Below are 19,390 nucleotides of genomic sequence, written 5' to 3'. Positions count from 1 at the left end.
AAATAATAATAGTCTTATTTCCTAAAAATAAAAACTAAAACTAAAATAATAATATTCTTACATTAGTGGGTATTTGGGCGGGTATGCGGGTAATTAGGCGGGTAGGCGGGTATTGGGCGGGTCAGGCGGGTATTACTCAAAATCCAGTACCTACCCACTATCCACGGCGGGTATGACTTTTATACCCATACCCGCCTACATACCCGCCAAGCTTGTACCCATACCCGCACCAATTGGGGCGGGTGCGGTGCGGGACCCGCTTTTTTATACCCACTTGCCATCCCTACTCACAATCAATGCAAAATTCCCAACTCCCTGAATTTCCAACAAGGGTTGGAACATATTGAGGTACAAAATCCTCCTACGACCACTCAAGGCCGAAAAAGAAAATCGACTCCCGGACGATGAAAAAAAATATATTGAAATACATATGTTAAAAGATAAAAAATAATAATAAATATTTTAAATAAATCTAAAATAAGTCTTAGGATTGAAGAGATAAATCTGATTAAATTTTAATATAAAATCTGATGTGGAAATTAATTAAAATCTTAAGCTAATCTTGCTCTTAGGCTGATAAAATGTTAGAATTCCTTTCTCTCTCTCGGTTTATGCTCCCTTCTTTATACTACGTAATTCGGTGTCTGCTTCTACAGACTCATCATACCTTCTGGGGTCTGTCGTTTAATTACGCGGTTTTCTCAATCGGAAATTCCAATGCTCATTTGAACATTTTACTCCAATCTTTTCATCTATCACTCAATTATGTTCTCTCATGGAGCTCAAAATCCTTCAAGGTATCATCTCATCGTCCCTAATTTCTTTAATTTTTTTCTTCATTGATTTCCTATTATCTGCGCTCAATTTGTTAGCTAGCTTGTTTTTTATTTATTTATTTTTTATGAAATTCGTATTTTCATAAGTTTGTGATGTTATTGTTTGTGAGGGAGCCCCAGTTAATCTCGGAGATTAACATTTCAGTTTATCTCTCCTCACAACTTTATGCATTGATGAAAGTGCCACTTTATTATTTTCATTTTATCATTTAAATAATAAAAGAAAATAATAAATTGTGAGAGGAGATATATTCACAGATTTATCTCAGAGATAAACTTGCATTTACCCATTGTTTGGTTAGTTGATTGCTGGATGAATTTTGCGTATTTATTAAGATTTTGCTGACATTGAAGTTGTTCCTCATATTGGCGATTTTATTTTTGGTTTGTTTGTTTTTTGTAATAGTTGATTAGTTGTAATTGTGTGCTCCGTCCTTCCGAAGTTGAGAAAAATGACATGATAATTGGGCGAAAACTCAAAATGGCGTCGATAAATGAGCAAGGAAAAATGAAAATGGAGAGAGAAATGAAAGAACCGTAGAATAAAAATCTATACGGAGTATTTATGCTTTTCTTTATCAAATATAATTTGATGATTGGGTTATTATTTGGCTGATTCTGTCCAATAATAGCCATATTCAATAAAAATCCTTATAAAATTGACTGTAACATATAATCAAAGGGTGGATCTGTCCACACTTGCTTTATTGCAACAATGAATTATCTTGTTTAGAGCTTTAGTGTGGTAGGAATATTGTTCAGTTAATGATGGTGCATGGTTACACGGAATAATCAAATTTGGTTCATGTAGCCGACCTCACTTATGGAATTAAGGCTTTGATTGATTGATTAACGTTGGTGCATGGTCATCAAAATCACACATGTAAGCTACCTTTGGGGTTTTAAGGAATTCTATGTTATGCTTAAGGAACTAGGGTGCAATGTAGGCATTGCTAAGAGTCAGGGGTTCAAAAGGTTTTGATTGAGGTGGGCAGGGTTCTAGATGTTCCCTAAATTGGTTATCACGTCTAATATGAATTGCTGGATGGGCTGATAATATTACCCAGGGATTGAAATTGATAAGATTGATAGTTATTTTTGTCACTAAATAGAGAATTATTTCAATTATTGATAGGATTTTTGACAATTGCCATCATTTCTAAGTATGAAAAGAAGTAGAAGCTTGCATCAAATTTAAATAAGATTTGTTCCATTAGGTTGGATTATGAGAAGAAAAGTTAACCCGCTGTTATGATGGGGAGAACACATTTGTGTTTAATAGCGAGACAAGCCTGCGTTTTTTGTTTTGAAGAGGTGGCGCATGTCCTTAGGACTACCTATGTTCTGGTCTCTCTTCTTGCTTATCTGGATTTTGTCAAGAATGATACAACAATGACGAGTTCTAATTTAATGAAAATATTGAAGGGCATGAAGATTAAAATTAAATTGGATTAGTTGGTGTATAGAAATTTGTTAACTCTTTGCCTAATTGATCAAATACTCCCCCATAGCTCTAATTACCAGAAGGTATAATCAAATTATTTTTGGTTGGTGATGACTTGGAGAGGGTCAATTCCTCGGGGGTTGACTGATCAGTATATTTGTTTCCGCCTCTAAACAATGATACATGCTTTTAAACATTTTCATTGAAAATTAGAAATGAACCCTGCCTCATCCTTTTGGGATTATGGTTCAAAACTTCACACTAATATTGTTGTTGAGAATCTTGGTTTATTGGTTGATGAAATGGAAATTTCATAGAGCTGGCTTTCCTGTAAATACCTTTTTCCGGTTTATACATGGTGATGGATTATTTTGTTTGATCTTTTGCTCAAAATTTTGCAAAAATGCATTTAGTAAATTCCTGTTGACAAATTATTCTTTGAGCCAACTGTTTGTCTATATGGCATTGTGATGATGCTGACCAGCTGTATTATATCTTGCATTAGGTAGTTTTTTGCCTGCTTCTTATAAATTTTTCCTTGGTGGACTGTTTGCTTTGAAGGTATGAATTGCTGTGTATGGTAAAGAAGCACTCTAATTTGTTGGGGAAGACTATAGTTGATGAGCAGGATGCATCAGATGTTGAATTGGATCAAGCTTTTTGGCACGATATTCTGAATCTTTATTTCGTTCAAGGCAAGCAATCAAGAGGACGCCAAGATGATGATCTCATTTTTTTTGTTAGGAAAATGGTGCTTAAATATTTGTTTGTCCTTCCACTGCATGGGTATATTGCCAATCAGTCATTTTGAGTAAGATATATATTCTTACACTACTCTTGTATTGTTTTATTGTCATTGCAGAACATCCATGGACATAGTTCTAGTGATGACTTAAATGCCAATTCTCCTTACTTTGTACGCAGGTGGGCATCTAAGGTAAAAGCCAATCTGATTTAGCATTGATACTAGTATGTGTTCATAATGGATTTCAATGTTCGTAGATATATCATGAGAAGCAGATGCCATGAAAGTTTTAAAATTGAAAATTTAAGTAATCACTTTTCATGGTTACAACCAGAACATTTGTCTTAGCCTTTGGAGCTAGCTATTGTTCACTTGCAAAAGTAAATGAAGAAATATAAAATGAAGGATAGAATATGGGGTATATTAGTTTTCTGTTGTGCTATTCTGTATTTGTTTTATAATTTATATAAGTGTTAAATACAGTTTATTTTATTAATACAGTTGGATAATATGGTCGGTGACAATTTGATGGAGGTGGATTGGAGGCGATCATTTTATTTGAACCTAATTGCTCACACTTCATTCACAGTAACTGTTGCTATTTGCAGGTAGCTTTGCTGTCTTTTCCACATTGGTTTCTGCTCTTTTGCATTGTCATTTATCTCTATCAAAATTGCTAGTTTTGCTCACTCCCCCACCCCCACCACCTCTACACTTAATAGTTTAGAAGTAGAAAAAGAGTCTTTATACATGTTTACATATGCAAGGGTTGCATAAACTCTTGTTTGAGCTTTTACAATGGTGAATCATGATTTGGGTTTGATGTATATATCTTTCCTCAATAGCCTGTTGGTTGACCTCTTAAAGCTTTTGACCTTCTCATTGAAAAAGATCTGATGTTGCTAAATTATGCTCCTCATAACAATATTCTTCACTTTCGATTTGGTAGGAGATTTTAATACAAGTCTTGTCTCAAGAATAAATATGGTGGAAAATTGTAAATTTTTGATCAATTTAATGGTAATATTTCAATATGTGTATCCAGATCCTGTTTGGATTCCTTTGTTTCGTGTCACAGTCCTAAGGTCCATACATTCACTTTAAAGATCTTCAATATTGTTTACTCTCTTTATTAAGGGAGGCTCTATTTGGATCCAAAGAATTTATCAGACTTATTGCTATTATAATAACCTCTATATGGAATGCTGACATGGAAAAGAAAAGGAGTAGTTTGAAACTTTGAAAAGTATCTACCAATATCACGGAAAATACCTATTTAATTCTCTATGGATTCGTCTATATAAGCTACTGTTAAAGATGCAATATATGGGTCTGCATACCAACTGTAAATAGTATAAGATACATGGCAGTAATTCGAAGCCACTAAAGGTATTGAAGAACAAGAATGACTACTAATTATTCATTCCCTAATGTATTTCCAAAATGTGATATACTAAGTGGTAGAGGTTTTGTGAAATCTTTTAAACTAGGTTATTAAAAGGTTTCTTTGCCTCCAAATTATTCTTAGCATTGTAATTGTTCGTTTGAAACTTGTGGGAAGGATGCATGATGCTTACAGATCTCCTTGAGCTGTAAGGATGAAACTATGTATTTTAAGCTCATTTGTTTTAGATCATTCTGTTATAGACCAGATTTCTGACTCCAAGATTAACACAAAGAACAGTAATTTAAGGCTTAAAGCTTGAGTAATTAATTGCTAATGATTTGGGAATACAAACTAAGAAGGATAACTATAGCTTTAGGCTATAAATCTCAAGGTAGCTTGAGGCTTCTACTCTCATGAAGAACTCACTGAACTCACTTAATTTCTGGATAATTCAACTACTAAGCTTACTACTACATTTATTCTCAAGCTTTTAAGGAACAATTAGCCTTCATGTGACTACTTAACCAAAATAGCTAATCCAACCCAAGACATTGCTACTGCTTGTTGCTTGCTTTCCCTAACTTCTCCTTAATGAGTTTTGTCACTTTGCTTTTTGTTGCTTGTTGACTCAAGTCTCCCTTTCCTTGCTTCTGCTGTCCCCTTCTCATCGGTTGCCGCTTCTTGACTGTTGACCTTCGTATGGTGATCCATCACATTACCCACCGGCTCAAGATTCACCTTGTCCTCAAGGTTGGACATAGGAAAACGTTGTGTCGCCTCCAAAGTCGGTTCGCCAGTGAGCGTGATTGGCAGCCACCTGGTGAACCTCATTTCTCAAGTCTTCCAGTTGATGGTCATCACCCCCAATTTCTCCAACCATTGAATCCCCAAAATTAAATCGACACTCCCCAATTGCAAAGGAAGAAATTCTTCCACGATCATGACACCGCCATCAATCTTCACAGTCAACCCTTCACACACTCCACTTCCCAGAATTGTAGTTCCATTTCTTAAGGTCACCCGGAAAATTCCTCTTTTTGTCACCGAGATCGCTGCCTTCTCCACGAACCTCATAGAGATGAAATTGTGGGTCGCACCCGGATCGATCATCACCACTACCCCTTGACCTCCTATTACGCCCCTTAGTATCATCGTTTTTGAGGTAGATTCATTCACCATTGCGCATAAAAATCCATTCGCCTCCGTCTCAGCCACCACAATTCCACCGCCCTCTTCAGCATTATCATCACCGCCTTCCGCCGTCACGAGGACGTTGAGCTCTTTGCACAAACATCGGTGGCCCACTCCCCACCGTTCATCACACCAAAAACATAATCCTTTCGTTTTTCGTTCTTGGAGTTCTGACTCTGTTAAGCGACATGTACCTCCATTCCTCTTGCTAACTAAGCTAGTGCTGGACTGCGTGCAATTAATAGAGGTCTTGGGCTCAATTATTAATGGGCCACTGGGTACTCCATAAGTTTGAATTAAGCCCACACCCCCTCCTTCTCACCTAGTTTGTGAGGACAATTTGGTACTGACCCAAATCTTGTACCACCCACTTCACCTATGTGGATCTGGTTGACCCGATTTTTTTCCTCAATCCGGCTGCCAATTTCATTGCCTCTTCAAGGTTATCTGGGTTGAGCATTCAGAGTTCAGTTTTTATCTTTTCTTTAAGGCCATTTATAAACTGACCCATCATCACACTCTCAGGTATCTCTTCCAATTGAGAAGCAAGCTCGATGTATTTTCAGTGGTACTCCTCCACCATGCCAGATTGTTTGACAGCCAGCCACTGCTCGTGGAATGAGCCTGAGTGTGACAGCCGAAACTTGTTGAGCACCCTCTGTTTAGATCTGGCCTGTCCTAAACGGGTGTCGCTTGTGTTCCCATTGGAACCACTTCAAAGCCACACCATCCATGGCTACCACAGCTGCTTCCATCTTCTCCTTCTCCATTAACTGATAAAACTCAAAATACATCTCTGACGATCCAGTTATCAGGGTCATTGCCTCCGAAAATGGGCATCTCGAGTTTTCGATGTTTCTACTGGCTTCCACCACCGCTACCTCCGTGTCCGCCATCACTTCCCCGCCATCCTCCGCCGCGCCACCCTCCTGTTTCTAGTGGTCGCCACCCTGGCAGCCCATAATTCCTTCCCTCACCCGGAAATCGTACCCCGTTCTCGCCCAGTACCTGGCTTTTCTCCGCCTCCAGGTGACTCACCGGGGGTGGCCGAGGCCGAGGATTCCCTTGAACCGCCTTCATCTCCTCCTGCGGCTCACGACCTTAGCACCTCCTCCATCCTCTTCCTTTCGGCTTCAAACAGGGGCGAGAAGTGTTCGGACATGGCTTTCTGGGCATCTGCCATGGCGGCATTCACCACTTCGCCACGCTCATGTGGCACCTTGGCCTTGATCGCCGTCAACCTAGAGTCAATTTCCTCCATCTTTTCATCCAACGCGTCTGCGCGCTGCGACAAGGGTACCACCATTTTTTTTTTAATACTTCAAATATTAAGATCGGAGGTTTCCAGTGTCTAACCGCCAGGAACGTTGCTCTGATACCAAGTTGTTATAGACCAGATTTCCGACTCCAAGATGAAGACAAAAAACATTAATTTAAGGCTTAAAGCTTGAGTAATTAATTACTAATGATATGGGAATACAAACTAAGAAGGATAACTACAGCTTTAGGCTATAAATCTCAAGGTAGCTTGAGGCTACTACTCTCATGAAGAATTCACTGAACTCACTTAATTTCTGGATAATTCAACTACTAAGCTTACTACTACATTTATACTCAAGCTTCTAAGGAACAATTTGCCTTCATGTGACTACTTAACCAAAATAACGAAACCAACCTTAGACATTGCTACTGCTTGTTGCTTGCTTTCCCTAACTTCTCCTTAATGAGTTTTGTCACTTTGCTTTTTGTTGTTTGTTGACTCAAGTCTCCCTTTTCTTTGCTTCTGCTATCCCCTTCTCATCGGTTACCGCTTCTTGACTGTTGACTTTCGTTTGGTGATCCATCACACATTCCCATGATTATTTAATCTGAGACTTGTCTATGTTAGCAATCAGGTCCTTCAACATCATCGAGTGGGGCAAGATACAAAATTGAGTCCTATATACAAGGTGTGTACTTTTCCTTTATGAGATAGTGGATGATTTTCTAGATAATTATTTTGTAAAAACTTTTTACAATCTGGTTATAATCTGAGCTCAAGAAAAACTGTTCCATGTTATTATGAAATCTGCAGTGTTTATTAATAATATATTTTTACAGGTTGTAAAGACTGTTTATGCATCACCAAGCCGAGTCAATTTCCATTTGGATTCTAGGAAGGTGAGTCCTAATCCAATATTAGATCTAGTTTTCAGTATTTCCTGCTATGTCTCAATAGTCAATATATTATCTGAATTAGTCTATCTTATGTCCAGGAAGCAGAAACATTTCCGGCGTATCCTGATATATGCTTTGCCATCGATGACTTTGATTCCACATTTGACACAGTGGTAATTTATCATATTATCTGAAACTGTTATTATTTTCGTATTATCAAAGAGCTATAACTATTAAGTGTGTCAATACAACTTCAGTCATCATTGTGACTGCTGATCTACCAACCTATTTTGTTTAAATTTTTATTATTGTTTATTTAATTTTATTTTACTGCAGGTTTTGTCAGATGCAGATCATTGCTACTGTGTGGTCCTTAATGCACATGCTGGTGCAGCATTTCCTAGTGAAACGCCTGAGAATGAAGTTGCTGACAAGTCACCAAAAACAGAAGATTCTGGAACTAATAATAAAACCAAGGTTTGGTACATCCCATTCTAAGAATACACAGTGATTGAGTTCCGAAAATAATTGAATCCCACTTCCTTGAAATACATTGAATATTGGGAAATTGTTTTTGGGAAGTTGGGGAACCTTATGGTTAGTAAAATTCTCAATGATAATCTATGTGTTTTTAATATGTATCTCATTAATGACCTTCATGGTAAAAGCAAGCGAATGACATAGAAAAGAAGAATATAATCACTGCTAGATTTGTAATCTAGGTATTTGTTTTTTCTCAAAACACTTTTCTAATACTAGTGCGGCTAACACACGATGCACGTGCCTTATCTAGCCATGTTCGGGGAGATCTTTCGGTTTGTCCTTATGGCACAATATTATTTGTTGGCATCATTAATGAGAGAAATTTGTAAACAAATATTTTTCAGACTATCTGCACACTATTCTTAAGAGTTAAAAAAAATGAGGCAATTAACATTCATGTGGCAAATAAGTAAATGCGTAAACATTTTAGAGCGTGTAATTGTCCGAACACTATTCATAAGAGTTATTTCAAACTTATTAAAAGGTAGGATTTCCTCACCTTTGATATGTTTCCTTCCTCTTTTTTTTAATGTTTCCGTCACACAATTGAAAAGTCCTCTTTGTTTTACTCTTGTCTTCATGAGTTATAAGAGAAAAATACAATGAAAAAAAAATCTGAAATTTGAAAATCCCATATTGTTTTGTTTTTATGTTTAAATATTAGATTTCCCTTGATTTTACAACCCCTTAATAACAACCCCTTAATAGAGGAAAAAAAATAGAAACGTTCGAAATAAAATTGGGTAATTTGGGATTTAGCAAAATAAACAAGAACAACAACAAAGCCATATTCCTAAAATGATTTGGGTCGTCTAATACTCCTTCTATGTTTTTTTAAGTGCTACAATTGCCATATGCAACCATATTTTTTTTAGTGTTATGCTTCCTTGTTTGGCAAAAAACTTCATTTTGATTTTATATTTTCTCTTCTCATGGTCCTTGCCCAAACCACTACTACTTTTTATATAATTTCTTTTCTCTCACATTCATTATTTTTCAACAAACTATTAACTCCACTATCTTTTTTTATAATTTATAATACTTGAACTACCCCACTTACCTCTCATTTTGATTTTATATTTTCTCTTCTCATGGTCCTTGCTCAAACCACTACTTTTTATATAATTTCTTTTCTCTCACATTCATTGTTTTCAATAAACTATTAACCCCACTATCTTTCTTTACAATTTATAATACTCCAACTACCCCTTTTACCTCTTATTTTATCTGATTTTATTAAATTGCCTAAAACTATGTGCCGATCAATGTGTAATACTTAGGAAAACACGGAGGGAGTATGAGTCGTCAAGGAACTGTCCGATATAAAATATAGGACATAACAACATAATAAGTTGAAATATTTTGAAAAAAGTTTGTGTGAAGTGAGTAAAATAAAGAATATCTAAGTAAAATTAAAAGAGTTTTAAAAGAGAACTAAGATCAAAATTCAAGATAGGTTTTAAAGAGTGGTCAAATCATGTGATTAAAAAACATAAAGGTTTGAGAAAACTTTAGTAAAGAAAATCAATAAAGTTTATAAACACGAATTAATTAAAAAAAAATACTAAGATAAAATAAACAAAAGTATATATATAATAATGACGCGTCGTTGACGTGAATTTTCTCCCTCCATGCTGCCTTATTCAACACCATATTTTCGTATATCCCTAAAACACTCATATCCCTCTTAATCACCCAAATTTTCTTAAGTCTTCCCCCGCCTCTTATGTCGATGACTACACGGAATAATCAAATTTGGTTCATGTTAGCCGACCCCCACTTATGGGATTAAGGTTTTGATTGATTGATTCCTCCGCCTTTTGTGATCCTAACACTTTACAACTCTTCAAGCCTCCTTATCGGAACCTCACTTGGTCTCCTTTTTACATGTCAAACCACCTTAAGCGATCCTCTTTTATCTTATCTATAATTGATGTAACCCCTACTTTCTTCCTAATTATCTCATGATTCTCATCCCTCATATCCTTTCTTGTATATCTACACATCCATCGCAACATGCGCATCTTTGCCACATTCATCTTATGCACGTGGCTATGCTTTACAACCAACATTCTGCATCATTATCATATAATTATGTTGGTATTATTGCCGTTTTGTAGAATTTGCCCGTTAATCTATGAAGCATGCCAAATTAGATAAAATCCCCATCGCACTTCCACTTTTACCAACTTGCTTTATAACTATGAGCTACATCTCCATCCAATTCTCCATCCTTTTGAAAAATAGATCCCTAAAGACCTTAGTTTTAAAAGGCGTGAGGCGCACCGAGGCGCAAAAGGTCCTTGGAGCCTAGGCGCGAGGCATAAGGCTCAGGCGTGCGCCTTTTGTATATGAGGAGCACTTTTGTTTTTATATATATATATTTTATCTCTATTAAAAAAAGTTTGGGAAAAAAAGTGGAGAAGCACATTATTAGTTTAGTACAGGATGAGTAAGCGGCTAAAATCCAAAAGAAGGGAGAAACTAAGAAAGGCACGTGAAGAGCATTGAATCTAGAGAAAAGGTAATTAAAAAGGTAGAAATTGAAAAGTGACGGGAGAAAAAAGCAGATTTGACCAACTTACGTCGAAGAACCCACCGGAGAGACGACCACCGTCGCCGGCAACCTCTGTCGGGCAATTGTTTATTTTCCAATTGCTTAACAAATCGTGAATTAGGGTTTCATAAATTTAGGGTTTTCAATTTGGGGGTTAAATTAAAGTTGATTGATTCAATTGGTATAGGGCTTTTGATCGAAATTGTGAATTAAAGTCTGGATAAGATTTAATTTGGAGTTTTTGTTGGTTTTTTCTATAATTTCAACCTTGATCTTCTCTTTCTCTGAACAAAAAGGCGCTGCGCCTCGAGCCTTGGTTGAGGTGCACTAAGGCGTGTGCCTTTTGTAGGAGCCTGCGCCTGCTTTGGTACGCGCTTTTGTGAGCCTTGCGCCCAGGCGCGCTTTTGTGAGCCTTGCGCCCAGGCGCGCTTTTTAAAACTAAGCTAAAGACTAGACCCAACTTTGGGCAATCTTCCCGTCTAAGATGATCACTCTTGCGTCATGTTTCTTACGCAGCTAAATTTACATTCTAATTACTTTGTCTTACTTGTGCTCACCTTAAAGCCACATGACTCCACAATTCTAACTACATTTCACGCTTTTTTTTTTTTTTTTTTTTTTTTTTTTTTTTTTTTTGTTGTTGTTCTCATCAATCAACACAATATCGTCAGCAAACATCATGCACCATAATATATCATCTTGAATAGAACTCGTCAATTCACGCATGACTATATCAGAAAGAAAAGGGCTAAGTGTATTACCTTTGATGAACTCCAATTGTAATAGGGAACTCAGAGTGATCCGCACACTTGCGCTAGCTCCTTCATATATGTCCTTAATGATGTCAATATATTTCTACGAAATGTCTTTCCTTGTTAAAACATACCAAAACCTTATTGTATGCCATTCCAAATCAATAAAAACCATTAAATCCTTTATCTCATCCCAATAGATCTCCATTAGTTGTCTCATAAGATGGATTTTCTCCGCAATTTATCTTCTAGGCATAAATCCAAATTGGTTTTCGGAGATATTCAATCTTCAACCATTGTTCTATCACTCGCTCTCAAAGTTTCATTGTATGACTCATTTGTTTGATCCTTCGACACTTAGCACAATTTTGGACACCGCCTTTGCTCTTATACAATTTTCTTTTCCTCCGGTGCAAAGGCATCTTATTCCATCACCCAAATCTTGTTGAAAAAAGTAGTCAACCATTCAATTCCTCTTTTTCCCAAACATCTCCAAACCTCAATTGGAAAATAAAAAATGGGAAAAATAAATTTTAAAAAAGTACAAAAACGAATTAAAATACACATTTTGAAGAGTTTGTAGGAAATAATAGATTTTTTGGTCTAAATGTCGCTTGAGCTTATTTTTTTACCAAATTGTCGCACGGGGTTAACTATTTTTTTACTAAATTATCACTGGAGTTATTCTGTTTACACAAATGTTGCATGGTTTGTTTATTATTTTTTTAACTAAACTGGTCAGTTGACCCCAATGATAGAGTGAGTTAGGACTTACTTGATAAAAGGGTTTTAGTGTGTAGTGTAGGTATAGGTTAAAATGGTGCTGATCCTTTGCTTTTTAATCATGGTCAATGGGTTCCCTACAGATTGTTTTTCTTCGCCTATTAGTGCTGTGTCAGAGAGATCCATTGTCACTTTTTTCTCTTCAATCTAGTTGTTGATGGTCTTTTGAGGTTGCTGCATAAGGGGATTTCAGGACGTTTAATGAAAGGTTTTAATGTGACATAATAGAGGAAGTTCCTGTGTCCCATTTGCAATATGTTTAGGAGGCTATTTTTCTCTTGGAAACTGGATTCACAATTTCAAATTAGTGCTCACTGTGCTACTGGAAGTGGATATCTGATCTAAGAATTTATATTCCCAATGCAGTTTGTCTGGGGTAAATCTTGCTTTGGCTTGTATTGGTACAGTGTCATAATGTCAACTAATCAATTATAATTTGTGTCAAAATACGGTAGATCCTCATGAAGCTGTTCTGGTTGATGACTTTGAGCAGGGCTTTCCCCAAGTTAGATAGCTTGGAGCTCCCTTGCTAGCCTTAAGTCTTAAAGATCATCACTATGCTAACCTGATGTCCTAATTAGCTGCTAGGATTGCAAGAGCTGGGGTGATCTGGGGTGATCTGGGGTGATGCCTACTTTAACAGCTGGGAGATGGCTTTTATGAAAGCATGCTTTTATGGCTTATATGGGAGCATGTTTTTTATTTCACTGAGCCGTGGCTTACATGGTAAACACAAGCAAGAGGATCTCAGTTTATTATATATTGCGCAAGGAAATCAACATTTGGAGGGGGAATGTACTAGGAAAATTTTGGAATATGTTAAGAAGTAGATGACACGTCAATGAAATTTATGGACAACATTATGTGGGGCTATCCACAGGAGGTCAGAATGGGTAAATGACGTAAATTTCCCATTCCCAGAGGCCATAAGCTTCTGTATTTGTTGCCATGTGGTTTCAAGTCGTATAGGCTTCTGTATTTTATGCGATGTGGTTTCAACTCGTATAGTTTTAATAAATCATAAGTTACATTAAAAAACTCTTAAACTGCTTACCTGGGGTCACTGATCATATGGAGTCTGTTTACCAAGGAATAAACTGTCAGCATGTATCCTATGTTACATATTTATAAAGAATGATTGTCTATCTGCTATTCAATTTGACTTGTCCATCGCAGGGAATTAGATCTTTAAAGTGTGATGCTGTGATTGGCAACATGCTTTATTTTTGGCTGGGTCATATCTGGAAATCTAATATTAGCTGCATATGAGATAGAAATTCCATTTTTTGGGTTTATTTCTATGCTTCATTGCAATAATGCAATGTTATTTTTTGAGTTAAAAGTAGGAATTCCTTTGGGAAATGCGACCATGTTCATTTCTGGTTATTATAGGCTTATAGCAGTTATCGAACTCAGTATATGATTTGAAATGTCCAATGTACTCTTCTGTACAAGCTTTCTGAGTGATTGACACAATTATGGCTGCAGGTTACTATATTTTCTGGATTTGTGAGCTATCAAATGGTTCGTGATGCATATGATGGTAATTTCTTACAACTCAACAATCCAGTACCTATGTTCTCTATTGCAAAGAGTGACAATTTTGGAATGTCAAGGTTGTTGGTGTTTCATTGTGAATACAATCAAAAGACTTTGTCATTGGATAAGTTTCAAGCATTTATTACCATAAACCAAACGTGTATGGTATCCATAAAGTAGTCTGATAATACAAATGAAGTGTTTATTAAAATTAAAGAATTATTACATGGGATAGGCAAGTACTGACCAAGCATATGAAAGGCTTGAGAAGTTAGACAACCTCAAAGAGAATATGTGGTTACGTGGATGAAATGTTTCTGATAGATTCTACTGATTAGCAGTTTCTGATACATGGGATTAATCTGCGATTCCCTGAGTCCCTGGGTAGTGGTACCCTAAGGCTGCACATGACTTGAGAATCTGGGTTGCTGACTCAATGTCTTGATAACCATCTATCTTTGATATGATGTTATATTGATCCTTTTTTGGTTACAATTTATTTTTATTGGTACTCCTATAGTTTGCCTTACTTATGTGCCTCTAATTAAAATTCACGTTGCGGACTTCTTAAGCTTTAGCTTGAAAAGATGCTCAACCAGGGTAGAGCGCTTTCAAAGAGGCACACTAGAAGTGCACAAGGTGCATCCGAGGTGCACTTCAATCATTTAAAAATACTCATAGAGGAGGATATATAAGATTTGAATAAAAAAGAAGCAAAATCGGAAAGTGGGTTGAAGTTGATCATTTAGGAAATTTATGCATTAGTAGAGATTGAAAGGTATTGTGTGTAATTGTTCTGGAGAGATCTCCATATTATCCAATCCAGCCAAGTGTTTGTGTCATATTATCAGTTTGGCACCCATTCTATTATAGTACTATAGATGTAGAGTTGAAGCTGTTCTTGAATCACTACACCTTTTATTTCGATTCCGCTTGTGCAATTGATAACATTATTTTGATCAATGAATAAGAATTTGTTGGCTGACCCCATTATTTTGGAACTAATGCTTTGTTGTTGTTGAATGAGAATGTGTTAAAAAAATGCTATAGTTCTTAAACATGGATTTTTTTTTAGCTAATCTTGAAATACTTCAAGTTCAGGCTCTGTTTTCTCAGCTGATATTGGACGAAATAAACTAACCTAAAAAAAGGTACTTTAACTGAACTTAACTTGTTTTTGCTGATCCCTTGTTTAATTTGGCTTATTCACTGGAACTCATTTTAATAAGTTATAGAGGATAGAGCCTAAGTTAAGGAAAGCACGGGTCACAAGTAAGTGCAGTGAAAGTTTGATGTAATAATACTATTTTGAAACTGCAGAACACCAGCACCCCAAAAAAGCTAAAAGTACCAGACCCTTTTGTCCCTTTACTAGATGGTATATATGTACTAGTTTAGTGAAAAACTATGACTTCAATTATTATTTTTTGTTTTTTTATTTTTTTGTTGTTCTTTGTTTTGTAAATTTATTGAACTTAATAGTGTTGTCCGTAGATTCCTAAAACGAGCAATAGTACGTATATGTCATAATGTATAAGTGGGGGTGGCCATTTTGGATCTCGGTTGTCTGTGTCCTCAAGCAACAATGTCTTAAATAAGGAATTCTTTCCGACAGAACTCCGTAGTACTGTTAAGTATCATGACTTCATCCATGCAGTCTTTCCATACATGATCTTCAGCCTTGTATTGGCATTGAGGCTGTCTTAATATGCTATTTATGTCTTAGTACTTTCTTGGCCATACCTAAGCAAACTGCACTAAACCTCACATATTTGTGCTTCTCATCCATAAATGATGAGATCACTTGGATGCATTTGTGGTACTGATACATGTCATTAAGCACTTTTCAGTCTAATCAGATTGGTCTACTTTGGGACATTATTGTTTGAGTCAGCCCCTGATTTTGGAAATTGAGTTGCTAATTAGTGTTGATATTTGATTATTATGGGATTGTGGATGAGAATTCAATGTAACTTCCATACTGCTGAAAGATTATCCTGGCTCGCATTCGTGTGTGTTGCAATTTTTAGAGTTCATGAGCTTTGACTTGCGTAAAACATTCTACCTTTCGTCATTGCTTTATGCTCTTTATAGATTTTGGAAATCTATGTTGACATCAGACTAAACATTTTTTTTTTTTTTTTATTTTTTTTTTTTTTTTTGCCTTTGCTTTGCCTTCTCATTGCTCTTCATTCTACACTTCTTCAGCAGGGAGACATCGTTTTGGGAGTCTACTGTCTTTCAGTCATTCTTCAGGTAAATTAGACAGAATTTACATGAAAGGTCCAGGCGGACGTGGAGAAGTTGAAGTTGCTGTTTCTGGTGTTGAAGGTACAAGAATATTAAACTCTTTCAATGGACTAGTTGACATTCGACATTTTATTTCCAAAATATATACACGAGAGTTTGTGCATTTAGTCATCTATTTTTTTTTCTGTGAAGGTCCGGAGGTGGTTATTTTTTTTGCAGCATAATAATAATGGATATGTTTATAACTTTTTTGGACTTAATGGGAAACAGAGAGTAGAGACGCAAAATTCGTTGATATTTTTGAAAATGTTAATGTATAACTGTATATAGGTCCTAATACAGAGAGTGAGGGATAGCTCAAGTGGTTATAGCATCCCTCCCGGTTCCAGGAGATACTGGGATCGATTCTCACCCCTGCCCTTGTGGCTCTCTAAACACCAAAAAAAAGGTCCTAATACATGTCTTAGAGCTTGCATTTAGCTTCTCATTCCTTTGTTTTTATAAGTTACTTTTACCTATTTCTTGTTATGCTTTGTCTCCATTTGTTTATGGCTAATTAATCAAGTATTTGTGTAAATTGGGGTGATCAGGGGAAACCTTTAATTGCAGATATCAAGTATTTGTGTAAATTGGGGATGATCAGGGGAAACCTTTAATTGCTGATAATCTAATTGGGAATAAAGCTTAGGTGTAGCAAAGGAAACCTCTTTCAATCCTCTCTTGCTCAACATTAATTCTTTCTCATTTTTCCATGGATAAACAACAGTTGCATCTTCAAGTTCTTTGTTTGCCAAACAACTGAACGTTATTGTTCTGTCATTTCCGTGTAGTAATGAATTAACATAATCCCCCAGTCTGATTTCTGTATAGATTTTTAACAAAAGTTAATCATATGAATGCTCTTTCCAGAATTAATTTTACTTTGGAGATTCAGTTGTTTTGCCTGGTGTATCCATCTCTGCAGGAAGATGAGGAAGATCCTATCTGATATAGTCCACACAGACTCCTATCCAAACCATCTCTGCAGTTATACTCTAAGAACTATACGGAGAATTCTAAAAAAAATTATGAGTCACCCCCTGCCCCCCATATGTCAAGCAGCTAGAACTGTTATTAATTCCTATCTTCTGCCATGCTATAAACTGATGTTTTAGAGACTTGTAACTTGTTCTAGATGCTGCTAAGCCCATGGTTCAACTACCTCTTCCCCACAGAAATTAATACCTCTTTTAATAGAGTATCCACTCTTAAGATGCCACTGATGTTGTGAAAATCCTTGATGGAACTCATTCCTGACTTTGTATATCTTCTAGCTAGCCCCTCGAGGAGGGTTATAACTCTACCAGTCATGCTCCTTCACATACACTTTATTAACCAACATCACACAAAGATTATCCTCTTTGGAAGCTATTTGTCATTATTTTTAATACTGAGTGGCTGGATATATAGAGGAAAAATATGATGAGAGAGATTATCAGCGTTACATTAAATTACGGAGTACAAAAAATTTGTAATTATAGAATATAGATTGTAGCTGAAGTTATTATTCTGAATACAGTTAATTTGTATTTCAGATGCAATCTCAACATTTTGTTCAATTTATTATTGTGCTTGGTGATAAATAATTAAATTATTTTGTTTAACCAGACCAAAGCCAGCATTCATCAAGGCCTTCTTCACCTGTTGAATCAAAAAGTGGATTTGGTTTTGCTACAATTGTCCGGAGAGCTGCATCTGCTGCTTCTGTTGCTGCTAAACAGGCGTACGCAGCTGCTTCAAATAATTTAGATGATGAGATGTTGCCTCTCAACTGCTCTTTAATGTCTGTATCATTGCCTTGGGAACACATTGCTCATGATCTCTTGTTTAAGGTAACAGTTTATGAAAATTGTTATTATTGTGCACTTTAGTGCTGCAAGTTTTTTTACTTCAAAATGAATGTATTTAAGCTTTGCTGGTCTTTTTATATTAGATATCTTATCAGTATGCTGCCTATTCTTATACGTTTCCTTGTTCTATTTTCATCAAAATCAGGGTGGTCCACCAGTGAGCATGTGATCTTTTATCTTGCTGAGCAGAGGATGCACAATGCATAACTATCAAATACACAATTTGCAGACTATTCCAGATATTGGATCTTCTGTCCATATCTTTAGATTGGAAACTCCCAGAAACTGGGTTAATCATGATTTCTTGAGTGTTTTTGTGTTAGATGGTTCTAAAGCATCCTCGAGTTTGAGCAAACTGCATTCTACAACTATTGTATATATGTGAAGTTTAGTTCTTTTCTTTTCTTTTCTTTTGCCTTGGTCTTTTCTTAAGAAATGGGATGAAACTTGCATAGGAATTGCAAATAGCTTATGGAATTGAATCTACTCCTGTATTTTGAGGTGCCCTTGTATTTTCGAAGGAGGTACAGAGGGGGAAGCAATATTTTTCTCTTTTGATGTGCATTGCTGCTGCTAGATTAATGTGTGAAACAAAAATAATAGCATGACTAATTTTTTTCCCCTATATGGTTGTAGCTTGGGCTTTGGTTGTTTTTTGTTGGAAGGTGCTGCAACTGTAGTAGATGTAGATGCTTATTGGCTAGTTGTGGTTGCTCGGACCTTAAGGGAAATATTCAGTAAGCAATGCTGTGAGGCTCATCACCTCATCTCTAGTAGATGAGCTCTTTTGAAGTACCCTCTACTCTTTTTGACTTACGCCTCTCAGGAAGTACTCTGATTGCTAGTGGTAGAGGTTGTCTGAGATATACTTTATCCCAGTGCTTAGGACTCGGCATAGGAGGGAGTATGTGCTCATAAGCTAAGAGATATGTATCTCTACTGTAAGTAGAGTGGACATAGTATGCATAAGAGATTAACAAAGAGCTAAAATGAAAAATGAAAAGCTTGAACCCACTCCTATGGACTCTAAGTCGAAGCTTGGCGCTTGATGGCAATGTCATCTCTAATTCTTTCTTACACAGGAGACAGGAGTGTAGCAGGTGCTTTTAAGGAACAAACCTTTTCTAGACCTAACATTATTGCCTTCATGTCTTCCCTTCAAGAGCCACACATTGATGCACTTAAGCACATCATAAGTCAAAGGTACCCTTGATCATGGTTTTCCTCTATCGCTACACCCACCCGGATCTCCATTACAGATGCCGATTGGAATGGTCCTGACAAGCATTGTTCTACCCCCAGATACTATGTCTTTTT

At 36.4% G+C, this 19,390-nt stretch overlaps 1 protein-coding gene across 2 annotated transcripts; it reads left to right on the top strand.

The window, feature by feature from the left end:
• The first annotated feature begins 622 nt into the window (after positions 1-622).
• On the top strand, positions 623-18,698 carry LOC145614294 (uncharacterized). 2 transcript variants are annotated; one of them, XM_081669322.1, is made up of 12 exons: positions 623-797; positions 2,842-3,031; positions 3,143-3,217; positions 3,527-3,633; positions 7,492-7,552; positions 7,704-7,763; positions 7,859-7,933; positions 8,097-8,237; positions 13,884-13,938; positions 16,146-16,265; positions 17,832-18,055; positions 18,219-18,698. In XM_081669322.1, exons 1-12 carry the CDS (start codon positions 766-768, stop codon positions 18,240-18,242), a joined length of 1,164 nt encoding a protein of 387 aa, XP_081525448.1. In that variant the 5' UTR covers positions 623-765; the 3' UTR covers positions 18,243-18,698. The 2 variants fall into 2 exon arrangements, with proteins under 2 accessions (XP_081525448.1, XP_081525447.1); XM_081669321.1 differs by having other exon boundaries at positions 16,143-16,265.
• Positions 18,699-19,390: the final 692 nt, after the last annotated feature.

Source organism: Chenopodium album, chromosome 25 (assembly GCF_948465745.1).
Source record: "Chenopodium album chromosome 25, dcCheAlbu1.1, whole genome shotgun sequence".
Lineage (NCBI taxonomy): Eukaryota > Viridiplantae > Streptophyta > Magnoliopsida > Caryophyllales > Amaranthaceae > Chenopodium > Chenopodium album.
This window is presented reverse-complemented; position numbering and strand designations above follow the sequence as displayed.

What these genes read in the sequence shown, in the direction of transcription:
- LOC145614294 (XM_081669321.1), top strand. Translation starts at nt 766, where the DNA reads ATGTTCTCTCATGGAGCTCAAAATCCTTCAAG. An exon ending in GGAGCTCAAAATCCTTCAAG is followed by an intron (nt 798 to 2,841) that starts GTATCATCTCAT and finishes TTTGCTTTGAAG; the next exon opens with GTATGAATTGCTGTGTATGG. An exon ending in TGCTGTTTCTGGTGTTGAAG is followed by an intron (nt 16,266 to 17,831) that starts GTACAAGAATAT and finishes TTGTTTAACCAG; the next exon opens with ACCAAAGCCAGCATTCATCA.